Source organism: Xenopus laevis, chromosome 7L (assembly GCF_017654675.1).
Source record: "Xenopus laevis strain J_2021 chromosome 7L, Xenopus_laevis_v10.1, whole genome shotgun sequence".
In the NCBI taxonomy this organism is placed as follows: domain Eukaryota; kingdom Metazoa; phylum Chordata; class Amphibia; order Anura; family Pipidae; genus Xenopus; species Xenopus laevis.
The window spans coordinates 25,291,664-25,308,002 of NC_054383.1; the positions used below are offsets into that span (position 1 = coordinate 25,291,664).

General features: G+C 39.3%; 1 protein-coding gene across 1 annotated transcript in view; it reads left to right on the forward strand.

Annotated features, from left to right (window-relative positions):
* The window catches only part of sema4g.L (semaphorin 4G L homeolog), a 164,956-nt gene that overhangs the window by 28,280 nt on the left and 120,337 nt on the right, over positions 1-16,339 (forward strand). The window contains exon 2 of the mRNA XM_018225232.2: positions 4,519-4,762. Within this exon, the coding sequence (XP_018080721.1) occupies positions 4,636-4,762 (127 nt within the window). The 5' untranslated portion in view covers positions 4,519-4,635. The remainder of the gene's footprint in view (positions 1-4,518; positions 4,763-16,339) is intronic.

The following is a 16,339-nucleotide window of genomic DNA, read 5'->3' on the forward strand; positions in this document are numbered from 1 at the left end:
AAGTAATTTTTGGGTACTTCGACCATCGAATAGGCCAAAATTCGAGTCGAATTGAAAATACTTCACAAATTCGACCATTTGAAAATCGAAGTACTGTCTCTTTAAAAAACTTCGACTTCGACACTTCGCCACCTTAAACCTGCCGAATTGCTGTTTAGCCTATGGGGGAACCTCCTATAACCTATATGAGCCGTTGGCTAAGTTTTGAGAAGTCAAAGGGTTTTTTTGTAAAATCGTATGATTAAATTGCATGAATCGAACAATTCGAAGGACTTTAATTTAGCGGAAAAAACCTTTGACTATTGTACTACACCTATTCGATGGTCGAATTTCAAAGTTTTTCACTTGATAAATCTGCCCCTTAGAGTGATTAAAGAGTGATATTCTGAGACAATTTGCAATTGGTTTGTATTTTTTAATTTTTGTGATTTTTGAGTTATTTAGCTTTTGCAATTTCAGCCGGCTGGTTGCTAGGGTCTGAATTACCCTAGCAACCATGCACTGATTCAAATAAGAGACTGGAATATGAATATGAGGGGGCCTGATAGAAAGATAATTAATACTATGTAGCAATAACAATAAATGTGTCGCCTTACAGAGCATTTTTTTTTTTGAATGGTGGTCAGTTACCCCCATTTGAAAGCTGGAAAGATTTAGAAGACCACAAATTCAAAAACTATAATATAAAAAAAATAAAGGTCAGTTCAAATATTGCTTAGAATTAGTCATTCTATAACATACTAAAAGTTAACTTGAAGGTGCACCAACCTTTTAACTGTCAATAGATAGTTGAAGCTGGACAAGAAGGAAGACCCCTTGTGATGGGTTATTAAATGTATACCCTACAAATTATTGGTAAAATAATCAATAAATTAGTGGGATCTTATGCAAAATAGGTGAGTTGAGTATCTAGAGGCCACAGGCGATTAGAGCTGTGTACTTTTGAAATTTCAAGGTATTGTAAAGATGTAGGGCTATGTTTATGGCTGAGGTTCTCAATGTTGCAAGTGTATAATAGTGATGGGTGAATAAATTTGCCTAATGCAAATTCACGGCAAATTTCCGCGTTTTGATGCGTTAAAATTTTTTTCCATCACTCGTCCGAAAAATCACTTGCATCAAAATCGCCACTCATCAACACTATTCGAACACCCATTGACTTTAATGCTTGCGTCAAAATTGACGCGGGTGTTAATTTTCGAGTTTCACAAATTTTTCTGCGAAACGGGAGAAATTTGCCCATTACTACTGTATAGGGCTACAGTATATTTTTAGGTTTGGGGTTCTGGTTGTAGGTATATAGGACTACATAACTTGAACCCATTTGGTTGTAAAATACAGAAAAAAATCCTACACAAAAAATATAAGATATGCCCCAGGTATTACAACCTGGTGCTGATTGAGCTTGGAAACTGGGTGTGTAACAAAACTATAAATCTATTGCAGTGTTAGTAAAACCTGCACTGGTCTATTCTAATGTCCTTTAACAGATGATAAAAAGACTAGCTCTGCTAGAGCGTCACCTCCCACTATTGATGTTTTAATTTGTAATTTTCTCTCTGTCCTCTTGATTTCTTGACTCATTCTTTCCAAGTGCATTGTATTGTTGAGTAAACAGAGGCTAGAAAAACCTATTGACTTTAAAAAGTAAACAAATAAAACCAGTCATACAATTACCTTGGGCATAACTATAGTATTACTGTGCTTGCATAAATATATAAATATACAGCAATGTTTTAAATATCTATAACCTTTTATAAGGGGGGCTCTGAACAAATGTTGGACTTCAAGTGGAGCTAGAGCCAAAAAAAGACTAAAAAATACGGTTTCAGCCCCACAGTTTGTAAGCCTCTGTTTTTTTAACGGTACTGTATATTATAGACATAATGACATCTTTAGACTGCAAATAAAGTTAGCCCACGAAGTTCAACTATTCACAAACAAGCTTTGGCATGTAAAAGAAACACAATATGCGCAGTTAAGATAAGCCATTGCCAATTTTATTACAGGTATGGGGCCTGTTATCCAGAATGCTCGGGACCTGGGGTTTTCCGGATAACTAATCTTTCCGTCATTTGAATCTTCATACCTTAAGTCTATTAGAAAATTTTGTAAACATTAAATAACCTCAATAGGCTGGTTTTGCTTCCATTAAGGATTAATTATATCTTAGTTGGGATCAAGTGTACTGTACTTCTTTATTATTACAGAGAAAAAGGAAATCACTTTTAAAAATCTGGAATATTTAAATAAAATAGTCTATTGGAGACAGCTTTTCCGTAATTCTGAGCTTTCCGGATAACAGATCCCATATCTGTACTGTTTTATTATTACAGAGAAAAGAGAAATCGTTTGTCTTTACGTAATTTGGAGTTTTCTGGATAATGGGTTTTTCAGATAACGGATCCCATACCTGTATTCTGAAATTCTGCTGGCATAACAGCCCATTCTGCAAAAGAGTGATTGCGATATCTAGCCTTTAGTGTACAAATAATATATATACTATATAAACAATCAAGACTGAGACAATATCTAATAATAACTATCTAATAATAATAATAATATAAGAAGATATAAGGATTGCAATGTTCCATTCAATACCAATGTGACTAATAAGGGGTATAAATCGTAGAAGTGCAAATCTATTTTAACCATTTTTCTTTGAAGTGTTGTGTTTCTTTTTCTTCTGTCTACTAAAGATTGAGAGCAAAGACACAGACTGTCCCTTATTGTGCTTTGGTTTTTACCTATGAGCTGTTATACTTGGGTAAGATGCTTTCATGGATACCAGTACTGCTTTTGGTACATTTGAACAATATTTTTATGGAAGCCTTTTATCCGCACAAGAACGGTGGCACTAATAGTTATGAATGGCAATGCACAGTATTGGACCACTTACAATAAGATGTGTCCTTGTTTTCTATTTCTCTATATTGAATTTAATTCTGTGGTTTATACTTCTGTATATTTCACTTACAGTAAGCTGTGTCCTTGTTTTCTGTTTCTGTATATTGAATTTAATTCTGCGGTTTATACTTCTGTATATTTACAGGGCTTGCTAAGAAATGAGGAAAATTGCCAGGAAGATACTTTGTAATATGTGTCATTTAACTAGGAATATTTTATTTGGCTGCTGAAATAGATTTTTCAGTTAAAGGAGAAGGAAAGCTACGGAGGCATTTTATTGCCAATAGATTAGCTGCAATAGTGCAAGCTAGAATGCTATATTTATTCTGTAGAATATTTTACCATACCTGAGTAAAAAGCTCTAGAAACTCTGTTTGTTTAGAATAGGAGCTGCAGTATTAATGTGGTGTGACATCACTTCCTGTCTGAGTCTCTCCCTGCTCTGGGCTCAGATTACAGTAGAGAAGGGGGGAGAGGAGCAAACTGAGCATGCTCTTGCCCAGGGCAATGAGGTTTAAGCTGAAGGCAGGAAGTCTGATACAGAAGCCCATGTGTACACAATAGAAGGAAAGAAATGCAGTGTTTCTTTTGACAGGGGACTCAGAGCAACATTACGTTGGGGGTTTACTGGTATATTTAAATGGACCTTTCTGATAAGGCTTACTTAGTTTTAACCTTTCCTTCTCCTTTAAAGCATTTTCCTAATTGGCCTTTGTCACGTTGGCTAGCAGAAAGGAGAATAACAGAAGTATCATTTATGTGAATTACTTTGCTGTAATAACCTGCAGTCGATACATTGGTTAACATATTGGATCACAAGTCTGTCTCTATTTCTTAAGGTGGCCATAGACATAGAGATACGCTCGTTTGGCGATGTTGCCAAATGAGTGGATCTCTCCCCGATATGCCCACATTGAGGTGAGTGATATCGGGCTGATCCAAACGAGGGCCCTAGGGCCCAACGATCGGATCCTAATGCATCCGATACTGGCGGTCGGATCACAGGACCGCATAAACGCACCCTATAACCTGCCCGATCGAGTAGGTCAGATATCGAATGGGGAAGCCCGTCGGGTGGCCCACATGGCCAATAAGCTGTGGACTCGGTCTGTCTGCAGGTTTTATCGACCCGTGTATGGGGGCCTTTATGATATTCCTAAGTCATATCATAATAGACTTAAAGGAGAAGGAAAGGCTAAAGTTAAGTAAGCTTTATCAGAAAGGTCTATATAAATACACCAGTAAACCCTCATAGTAATGCTGCACTGACATCTCTGTCAAAATAAACACAGCATTTCTTTCCTTCTATTGTGTATACATGGGCTTCTGTATCAGATTTCCTGTTTTCAGCTTAAACCTCCTGGGCTAGGGCTTGATCATGCTCAGTTTGCTCCTCTCCCCCTCCCTCCTCCCCTCCCTGCTGTAATCTTAGCCCAGAGCTATAAGGTATAAGGGAGGGACAGTATGCCTTTGTGAATGACAGTGATTAATATCTAAACTGAATCTTGACATTGGTAAAGGAAGGAGGAGATAGCATTTGTCATTTGTTGTCTGTAGATGCAGTATTTATACACATGAATCTCTAATACAATGTTATATTTTGTGCTTCAGGTTGGAGCCCTTGTCTTGGCTTTACGTGCCGTATTCCTGTCGTCATCAGCGCAGAAGTGGCCATTCTGAAAATCTGGGGATTCTTACAAGTTTATTAAACAGTCCTAAAAGGAGAAGATGATCATGAGACAGTTGACTAGCTGCCTTGTGGTTCTCTGCACAATATCAGCCATTGGATATTATTCATCTGAAGGCTCGTCTGTGGGTTTGGATGCCACGCCAAGGATAACTTTGGCCTACAATGGTAAAATGTGTTCATTATATTCATTGATCCAAGATATACAAAGGCCATCTATCCTAGCATTGTTTATTCTGCACCGATAATGTGACCGGTTATTGACATCTATCCATTCATACAATTGATTTGGAATTAACCTTGTGAACGATAACACTTGCTTACAACAGCAGTTTATGCCTCTTGAGAGTGACTTGTGTAATAGAAATGCATGTAAGCTTTAGGATGGGTTTGAAACTGCTAAGATATGGGATGGCAAATGGTATAGACAAGGGGCATATGCTCATAGTTGGTTTCCGTTCTTCTTTAAAATAGGAAAAATTTAGTTTGCCAAACACACAGAAATATGGTTGTCCAGGCTGCAGTTCGATTGGCTGTTGGGAAATTGCCATCTGTTATGATCACGTTGACTTCTGTATGCAGTTTTTGGAACATCAGTAGGCCCAGGGTCCTAGTGATTTGGTCGTATTACCAACTATTGAACAAGCAGCCCTGTGTGTTTATTTGATAGTATGAATCTACAGCTATCGGTGTCCAGATATTATGATCTAAGAAGGGGTAGTCAGTCAGTTGTCCTCTATGTTTAACTGATTTAAAGGAACAGCTCAGTGTAAAAATAAAAACTGGATAAATATAAATAAAATATATAAATAAAAAAATGTTTCTAATAAATGTAATCTATAAAGGCTGGAGTGACCGGATGTCTAACATAATAGCCAAAACCCAACTTCCTGAGTTGCAGCTCTCTAACGCTTAGTCAAAAGGGGGGGCTGCATGGGACAAACCTGTTCAGTTAGTTTGCTTTTGATCCTTAGCTTTTAGGTCAGATTCAAGAGCAAACAGTTATGACCCATATGCCCCCCTCAAGTCACTGATTGGTTATTGACTACTAACCAATAAGAGAGTTGGGTTCTGGCTATTATGGGTTTAGAAATTACATTTTAGGTTTACTAACTATTAGAGACATTCACGGTCGGACTGACCCGGCGGGACACCGGGAAAAAACCCGGGGGGCCCCGGCCCTCATGGGTTTCTGCCAGGCCAGACCCCCTCTCCCGATGATCTCGCCGTTCGCAGTTTTTATTTTTACACTGAACAATTCCTTTAAACCACCGTCTAACCTGTCATCCTACTGACAACCAGAGGCAGGGTAGGCCACAGGTAGCTCATATCTTATATGGCCACAGATGGTTTTGACATAGATTAATAAATTGATGCTAGAGTATAATTCAGAGCAGAAAGATGATTCTGCTGAAGAGTAAAGTTAGTTCCCAAAGGGTACAATATGGCTGCCTGCTTCTTACGCGCATCATGGGAGAATGAGAATTTGCTTTTGCCATAGAGTGCCATGGAGCTTAAAAAAAAAATTGAGTTTGAAGAAACACATTTTATTGGGATCCGTATTTTTCCTTCAACAGGAGGCTAAGAAAATCTAAACTGGTATTTTTTGGCAGGAGCACAGCACCCTGTTTGTTCAGTGTCTTTTCTTCTGCCAGATTTGTCAACTTCTCTGGATTACGAAGAGACTCTTTGAATGTCCCCAGAGCCTTTGTGGCACGTGTGCTAATCATTGGCATTCAGCTAGAGACAGCGTTCTATGTTATGCATTCGCATCCTAAAGGGCTACATAATCTAAATGTCTGCCACTTAAACATGTTGTCTGCTGGAATCCGTCTTCTTATCATCAGAGATTCAGCTGGTTGCCTCTCAGTGCTGTTTATGAGCTTGTTCTGGTACAGCTTGTGGCTCGCCCTGGCTTTACTTTAACTACACAAGCTCCATAGCATTGTGTTACTTATAGTTCACATGCTGATACTACTTTATTCTTCACAAAACTGAACTGGCAGTACAGCTTAAATCAAATAACCATGGTAAAGAGAAAGCTAAGCAGCTATAAGAACAACCCCCAATGTTCATTAGTCCCTTATATTTGTGCAAAAAAAATGCCACAAAATGATTTGCAGAGTTTGTGTGTTTCCTTGTGTCTGCACAGGTTTACTCCCACCTACAATAAATGTAGTGAAAGTTTTCATATAGCAGGAGCTACAGTATAGACATGCCTCATTCTATACACATAGAATAACCTCAAAATTCATAATTTAATCATCAGTTGCAATTCAAAATAATCTTGGAATGCCGGCTTAAACCATAATAAGAGGCTGAAGAATTATTTGCTGCCCTATATATGGCCGAATTACTGAAATTGCAATGTTCTGTAACCTGGTTAAGAACCAAGGGTTGTACCTCAAATGGGCCTTGTACAAAAAATTAGACCACTGGCTTATAGGAACCATTAAATGGGGACCTCTTTTTCACATATGCTCTGTTTGAGAACTGTGGGAAACAATTAAAGAATTTGACTGACAGTAAATCAGTAAATCACTAAATTTGTGTGTTACCCAAAGAGAGAACAAGTTATAGGCTTTGCAGGACTTAGACCTTCTGTTTGTAATACAGGAGACTTTCATTAATTAGCAGAGGAACAGGAAATCAAGTAATTTAAACAATGTAATATCATGAAAACTGAATATGTTAAAGGAGAACAAAACTTAAAATCTAGTGATTCTAGTTATTCTATAATTGGATTTCCAACTGGGATGCCTGTGAGATTGGGTAAAACATGGTGGTGTTTAGCTCAGCATAAATTAGGAAATCATGTGATTTTTTCGTCACAAAACAAGGAAGTAAAAAAAAACTTCCACTTTTTCCCTTTCCCACCCCTTATTTGCATATGCAAATTAGGAGTTGGTTCTGTATTCGGTTGAATCTTTCACAAAGGATAAAGTATAAAGTACCTTGAATTGGCCAGCCCCCCCACCTAAATGTTTTGGACCCTCTTTAACAGTCAGAACAGACCCTTTACTTCTCAATTGTGGCTACGATTTGGGGGAAGGTCTAGGGGGAGTGCCCATCATTGCTGGTGAGGAGCCAGTCTTGCTTGGCAGGGCCCACCTGTTTTTTTACTGGTGTCCCACCACCCCAGTCCGATCCTGCACACAAGTGAACAGACAGCGAAGCTTATAGTAAAAAACGGTACAGCAGCCCCCAAAATTCGGGAACCCCTGTCTCCTAGGTTGCTGTATGGTAGTTAACACCACTGGTAGCACCTGACTTTGGGGGGGTTGAAGAAAGTTACTAAATTTAATAGAATAACTGGGGAGTGCCTAATAACTTGCCCTCTCTCCAGTTATATTATATGTTAAACTATAAGTTATGTAATTGAGAACAGGTGTAGAGATACTGGGGCTCATTTATCAACACTGGGCAAATTTGCCCATGGGCAGTTACCTATAGCAACCAATCAGTGATTAGCTTTTTGAAGCCAGCTGCAAGTAGAACAATGAATGCAGCAATCTGATTGGTTGCTATGGGTTACTGCCCATGGGCAAATTTGCCCAGTGTTGATAAATGACCCCCAGTGTGATGCAGGTGTCCATGTTATACCCCCTTCAGTCATTTGAGCAGCTGTAGGCTTATCGATGATGCTAGAGTTTGTAGATCACAGCAGTGGAAGAATTCTCATCTAACACCCCTGATTCAGGTTCTGCAGAGTGAATTTACTTGGAACAGTGTGTTTATTTTGTAAATATTCATCTCTTCATCATTCATAATCACCCTTTGGAATGTTAAGGCATCGCTTATTTGTATTATAGTCGTTGGCTTGGCAGCCGCATTCATGCATATGACAGATCTTCAGCTGCTAATTAATAATAAGGATCAGACAGCTATATATTGCCTGCCGCAGCACAAAGCAAGCCTGTTTGTTTTTGGAACACTGTTGACTTAAACCAGGGATCCCCAACCTTTTGTACCCGTGAGCAACATTGAGAAGTTAAAGTAGTTGAGGAGCAACACTAGCATGAAAAATGTTTTTGGGGTGCCAAATAAGTGCTGTGATCGGCCATTTGTAGCCCCATGTGGATTGTAAACCTACATTGAGGATCTGTTTGGCAGTGCACCTGGTTTTTATACAACCAAAACTTGCCTCCAAGCCTCAAATTCAAAAATATGCTCCTGCTTTGAGGCCACTGGGAGCAACATCCAAGGGGTTGGAGAGCAACATGTTGCTCACGAGCTACTGGTTGGGGATCACTGACTTAAACAGTCCAATGGATCTCCTTCCATTGGAATTCATTACAGTCACAAGACATCAAGTGTTTGGATTTTGTAAGATATTTAAGTTCTAACTGATGTTTTCTTTGACCCCCCCCCCCTTATCATGCATTACTGGGTTAGGCTTTAACTCTTCTGGTGTTGGGGACTCATGGATGTACATAGGGGACATGTTGGTGTGCTCAGAGAGCAAGGCAACAATCCTTTCCATGTTTTTAACAATGGTTCATTAGCCTAAAATTTGCTGAATATTTGCAAAAATTGTGGGAATATTGGTGGAATAAAGAGAAAGGCACTTGTATTAGTTGAGTAAGGAATGTTTAAAGAGTGACCCTGTGATACATTTCTTTATGCTAGTGAGAGAGTTTTAATAGCTCCTGTCTTTGGAGTGGACTCTGTGAAGTATTGATAAAATATAAATAACCACGGTCACCTGAACTTCTTGAACTTCACACTGACAAGGACTACCTTTACACTGATTATGCATACTGTATTATGAAACTTCCTTGCAATTTTCAGCTCTGCAAACTGTCTCTACTTGGTAATGAAAAAGTAAAATGACAAGCATCCCCCCCCCATGTAAGATCCTTCCTCAACACATAATTCTATTTTGGAATATACCCCATAATATTTGCCTCTAGTTTTATTTCATAGGAAAACTAGAAAGCAAACTAAGCCAGCACCACTTGCTTCATTAAACAATGCCATCATTGGTGCTTCTACAGTATAGGCACCCCTTCCCAGTGTTACAGTATAGGCAGCCAATACCACTCTTACAGTATAGGTGCCCCTTCCCATTCTCACACTATAGGCACTCTTACAATTCTAACATGTAGGCACCCCTTTCTGATTTTCATACTGTATAGGCACCCCTTTCTGATTCTTATTGTCTAGGCATCCCTTTACCATTCTTACAGTTTAGGCACCCTTTCCCAGTCTTACAGTGTAGGCACCCCTTTCCCTTTCTTACAGTATAGGCACCCCTTTCCCTTTCTTACAGTATAGGCACCCCTTTCCCATTCTTACAGTATAGGCACCCCTTTCCCATTCTTACAGTATAGGCACCCCTTTCCCATTCTTACAGTATAGGCACCCCTTTCCCAGTCTTACAGTGTAGGCACCCCTTTCCCAGTCTTACAGTGTAGGCACCCCTTTCCCAGTCTTACAGTGTAGGCACCCCTTTCCCAGTCTTACAGTGTAGGCACCCCTTTCCCAGTTTACAGTATAGGTACCCCTTTCCCATTCTTACAGTGTAGGCACCCCCTTTACCATTCTTACAGTATAGGCACCTCTTTCCCATTCTTACAGTATAGGCACCCCTTTCCCATTCTTACAGTATAGGCACCCCTTTCCCAGTATTACAGTATAGGCACCCCTTTCATATTCTTACTAGGGATGCATCGAATCCACTATTTTGGATTCGGCTGAACCCAAAATTAGGATTCGGATTCGGTTCGGTTGAGCAGAAGGATTCGGCCAAATCCGAATCCTGCTGAAAAAGGCCGAATCCTGAACCGAATCCTGGATTCGGTGCATCCCTAATTCTTACTGTGTAGGCACCCGTTTCCCAGTGTTACAGTTTAGGCACATTGATCACATCAAAAACAAAGGTCTGACAAGTCAGTTTTCTAGGTTAATGTCTAACACATCTACAGTATGTATGTCTGGAGAAGTCTGTAATGCTTTTACTGTAGCTAAGAAGAAAGTCTGTATGAAGCTGAACAAACAAAACCACCACATACATATTTTAAATATGTGTAGTAAACCAATTAATATTCTTGCAAGGTGTTAGCAATTTTGTCTTCTGCATGTATCATGTTTATTTCTGTTAGGATGATGAGCAGCTGTAATGAGCAGGAAAAAAAAAGTATTTTCAGTGTGCAGCCTCTAACTTGATTTTAACTCTAATTAAAAACAAGGCTATTTATTTCGCCTTGGGGGTTGTTCACCTTTAAATTAACTTTTAGTATGATGTAGAGAGATTTTCTGAGACAATTTGCAATTGGTTTTCATAATGTATTAATAAATATTCAGCAGCTCTCCAGTTTACAGTTTTAGCTATCTGGTTGCTAGGGTCCAAATTACCTTCGCAACCAAGCGTTGCTTTTAATAAGAGACTGGAATATGAATAGAAGATAATAGCAGATTAGTAGTCAGCATCACTGCAACTCACTTCTTTGGCTGGGTGCACGTCCTCCAATGGCCACCTCCCACTGAATAGAAGATAGCCTGAATAGAAAGATGAGCCATAAAAAGTAGCAATGACAGTTTTTTTAGCCTTACAGAGCATTTGTTTTTAGATGAGGTCAGTGACCCTCATTTGAAAGCTGGAAAGAGTCAGAAGAAGAAGGCAAATCATTCAAAAACTGTACAAAAGGAAAAAAAGAAGGCCAAATGAAAAGTTGCTTAGAATTAGCCATTCTATAACATACTAAAAGTTAATCTAAAGGTGAACCACCCCTTCAAGGTCTGTCAATGACAGCATTCTTTCACAGCATATAGTGTTGTATTTTGATATTACCAGAAGGGAACTAGGTGCAAAAAATGACATGAATGATAACTATACAGTTGTCTTTCAAGTCACTCCGTTTGCTAATAAGTATAAGTATCCCAAATCCTATAAGAGGCTGCTGTGATCATTCAGATCATTCATGACATGACAGTGCTATCATTGAGGCTTTCCAAGTGGGAAACTCACCCACGCCACGTCAGCAGCTAATTGGTACACATGGGGGTTATGTATTAAAGTCCGAATGCCAAAAACTCTATACTATAAAATCAAAATTTTTAGTGAAAAAAAAAAAATCAAATTTTTCGGAATGAATTAAACCCCGACGGTGTTAAAAGTCTGAATAAAAAAGTACTCCAACTCAGACCTGCCGAGTTCATGTAGAAGTCAATGGGAGAAGTTATCCTGATCTGCATTGACTTTTATGCAATAATCTGAAAATGTTGTGATTTTCGGGCAAAAAGCTGAAAAATTCAAACGATTCAAATTTTTCATGATTTTTTCGAGTTCTTCCCTGCACAGGAAATAAGTGGAAAACCCATGTGGATTTGGCCGGAATAGCTTTTAGAAAATTAGATATTTTCTGATTTTGATAAATAACCACCTTATTCTTCAGAGTGAAATTAGCTCCTTCCAGAAGTAGTTACATCAATCTGGATAAGTAAATATATTTCTGTAGAATTTCTATGCTTTGTAATAACTAAGATTGATTATCTAGAGACCTGTTATCCAAAAAGCACTGCCAAATAATTGATCCTATTTCTGTATAGACTTTCAGTGTGTTATTTTGTAGCCAGTCACTTCATCTGGACTGAAATTTATTATATGTACGTGACACAAAATCCTTCCTCCTCTCCCCGGAAAAAAACAGATAAGGCTATTTACTAAAGTGCTAATGAGTCTGTAAATGGGGCAGTCAATCACTCCATTAGGTCTTTACAGTAACTAAGTTGTCTATGGAAGAGGCCATTATGGAATGTACAAATCATTTTTATTACAGAGAAGTCAGGTAAGAATATATAGTGCCCCATGGTTTCACAGAGTAGGGTTCAGGCTCCCACTGGGGAAACACAATCAAGTGCGCTGACAGGCAGTTCCAATGAGCTCCCAAAATTCAGCTTCTTGTTAGAGTTCCTGTAGTCAGCAGACAACTTCATAGCATCCGCAGTAAATATGATTTAGAGCCTTTGCTCCGGCAACAGAGCCTAACTACAGGAATATTACAAAAGAATTCAAGTACTCAGCTTATTGGTAAGTTCATTGCCAAGGAAACCCATTAAGGGCTACTGCTGTGAAAAATATTATCAGCTAGTTGTGCAAAATAAAACAGAGGGGTCATAGTCATGCCTGTCACAGTCTTTCTTGTATAATTGGTTCCAGGATTTATTTTCTGCCCATGCTTGGGTTTAACCCGTTAAGCATAATTTGCTATCACCACAAAATTTTCTTTTGCAAAGTGGCATTCTTTAGAGCATACCAAAAGCACTGTCACATGTTGGATGGTATGATTTGTGTAGTCATACAGAGCTGTTTTAGAAAGTCCAGTCAACTATAACATAATGGTTTAGGAACAGGCGCAGATTTTGGGCTTGGGTGCCCCTAGGCCACTGGGTCCTAGTGCCCACGTACCCCCTCCCATAGTCTCTGGGAAATGACTGTGGGATAGCAGGTGTTGTATGGAGAGATGGTGCCTATAGTAACAGTGGGATAATAGTCTCTGGAAAAGGAGTGTGACTGTGGGATAGCAGGTATAGTAGGGAGAGATGGTGTCTATAGTAACAGTGGGATAATAGTCTCTGGGAAATGACTGTGGGATAGTGTTGTAGGGGGAGATGGTGCCTATAGTAGCAGTGGGATCATAGTCTCTGGGAAGGGGCTGTGGGATAGCAGGTATAGTAGGGAGAGATGGTGCCTATAGTAACAGGGGGATAAAAGTCTCTGGGAAGGGAGTGTGACCGTGGGATAGCAGTTATAGTAGGGAGAGATGATGCCTATAGTAACAGGGGGATAATAGTCTCTGGGAAGGGACTGTGGCTGTGGGATAGCAGGTATAGTAGGGAGAGATGGTGCCTATAGTAGCAGTGGGGATAATAGTCTCTGGGAAGGGAGTGTGACTGTGAGATAACAGGTATAGAAGGGAGAGATGGTGTCTATTGTAGCAGTGGATAATAGTCTCTGGAAAGGGAGTGTGACTGTGGTTAGCAGGTATAGTAGGGAGATATAGTAGTAATGGTGATAATAGCCTCTTTGTTACTTTAAAGTGATACTGACACTAAAAACGACTTTTCAGAATATGAATGTACATTAAAAGTTACCTGTAGGTAATGTTGATCGTTGTTTGCTGAGAGGTTTGTTTTTGTAATTGTTAGTTGAAGAATAGAATTGTGCAAATTCTATATAGCAATGTTACAAGTTAGTATCAAAGACAATATTATGATAGATGTAAAAAAGTTTAATTTCTGGTGTCAGTATCTCTTTAATGTCTTCCCAAAGAGAATTGACTGTAGCTCTAGTGTCACATCATTTTCATAGGCTTTCGTCGTTTTCTACCATCAGCATTTTGCCTACCATGTAAGGCTAAGCATTTCATTAAAGCTTCTTTTCTGACAAGTCAAATTTTTGTTACAGGAATAAAACAGTAGGATATATTATGCTATTAGGTCCCTGAGCTTTTAGATTATGGTGGTTTTGCCAGCTTTTTTTTGTTCTTTTGGCTTTCTTCCTTGCGCAGTGATAATCATGCTGATGCTACAGCCTCCCATAGCTATTGATTAAACCATATAACTCCCGTTGTCCTTGACAAAGACCTTGATGTGTCGTGTAACTCAGGAATGGATTCTTGGTGATTGTGCCCAATTAAACAGCAAATCAAAATGTTAAAGGAGAACTAAAGCTCACCTAAAGAAGTAGGCTATAAATGTATGTGTTGGGCTTTTATACCAGCCCAAGGAAAGCACAGCCCTTCAGCAGTAAAGATCTGTGTGCCCAAAGATGCCCCAGTTTGCTATTTCAGCAATCCATAATCCAGGGGCAGATTCTGGACTGTTAAAATTTGCTACATTAGTTGATCCATTTCTCAGCAGCATCTGTGGAATATTAATAACTATTGTATCAATCAAACAGCTGCCTGTAATGAAACACAGAGATTCTGCTCAGCAGGGACAAAGATAAGAAATGTATCAACTAATGTATCAATTTAGAACAGTGACCCCCTCCCCCCAAGACCTAATAAGGTGAAAAATCAAACTTTAAACTTTAATATTAGGAAAACGATCACAAATAGAAAATAAAAAGTAATTGAAAAAAGTCTTTATTTCTGGTGAACTATCTGAAAACTAAAGTGAAAAAAAGTGTGGGAGGTGAACATCCCCTTTAATAAGTATATTATTTGAAGTTATAATTCAAGTTGGTAAGTTTAAGCGCTAAAAACTGGAATAGTGGTAAAAAAAAAAAAAAGCCAAATTTGCACATTGATAAATTAGCCCCTTTGAGTACAGTGGGGATTTGGGGGTGGGGATTATGCTGACCTAGAGTCCCGCGGGTTACCCGCAAAAACCTGCGGTACCCTGCGGGTAGAAGTTCTGGGTGCGGGTATAGACGCGGGTTTGTGGGTCAGGCCGCGGGTCTTCTCAATAGCGATTTTTACTCCTTTTTTCTGATCACGTCTACTTCCGATGATGTCACTTCTGGTTTACAATGACAGCACTTCCTGAACCTTGATGGTCAGCGGGACGTGGGTCTGGGTTGCGGAAAAGGTACTTGCTGGTCGGTTAGCTGGTAAGAATGCCGGTTGCGGGTCTGGGTTGCTGATTGCAGGTTGCGGGAACGGATCGGGTACGGGTTCCAAAAAAAGGACCCGCGCAAGACTAAATGCTGACCCCCTTGGCAAATACAGTAACTGCAGTTCTCTGGCTGGTGGCAGCAGGGGTCAGAATGCTCCATGTGCCATTAGCCTAACTTGCCTTTAGGCAGGATTCTCAAGTCTTTGATTTAGGGCCAACCCATAACTTAGGGTTCCTTGTTTTGAGTTTAGTTTCCATTTAAGGAAATAGCTCAACATCAAATCAATAGACAATCATTTAAATCACAGTGAGTTGGTTCTCATTACCTAACAAGTCTATGTCGGCTGACTGCTGTTTTCATTTAATGCACTTCTGATGTCCCTAATGTCTTTTGGGACAATAGACTGAGCATGTTATTTACATTGCTTTAAGGCGCAGGCCCATAAATTACTGGAGGAAAGTTCAGTCAATGAAATGTGTTCACTGGAATGTAATTGCAGTCTAATAAATCTTGCAACACCGCCTTCAGTTCTGTTTTATTGTATTTATCTGAGAGCTTACACCTGCCATTTTGGAATCAACGTTTTGTTGAAAGGGTGAGAGTGGCAGCTCAGACAAGCATTTTTTGATACCCAAGTAGTATTTAATGAAGAAGTTGCAGGGGTAGAGTTTTGTGATCGCTAGGGAAGGTGTCGTCCACTGCATTTGAAAGATAAAGTAACCAGATAAGATGTATCTATTGCCTTGTACAGGCAGGCCCCAGGGAAGGCATTATGGGGCTTTAAGGCCAGATCCTATAATTGTGGTTATCATTCAAGGAAAGTCTATAACACTCTAAGGGGGAATGTAATTAAAATCGCAAAGAGCAAAACAATTCACACTAATAAGAATAAAAATCCACTTCTCGCAATGTAATATTGTTCCTTAAACTGTTATTGCATTGCGAATATTAATTGCGCACTCTTAAGAAGTGCTTGAAGGTGTCATCATCTTTTGAAGCAAACTTAACGACCTTTTCAGTAAGAAGTTTTATCTCATTTACTGCGCATTGGTGCAGTAAACGGTCTTCCACTGTCGGAAGTGGTCGCTAAACAGTTTTCAGGTTCGCAAAAGCTATATTAAATTCGCACAAAGCAAAATTAGTTTGCGCAAGTGCACAACTTTTTGCATTGCGAATTTCCG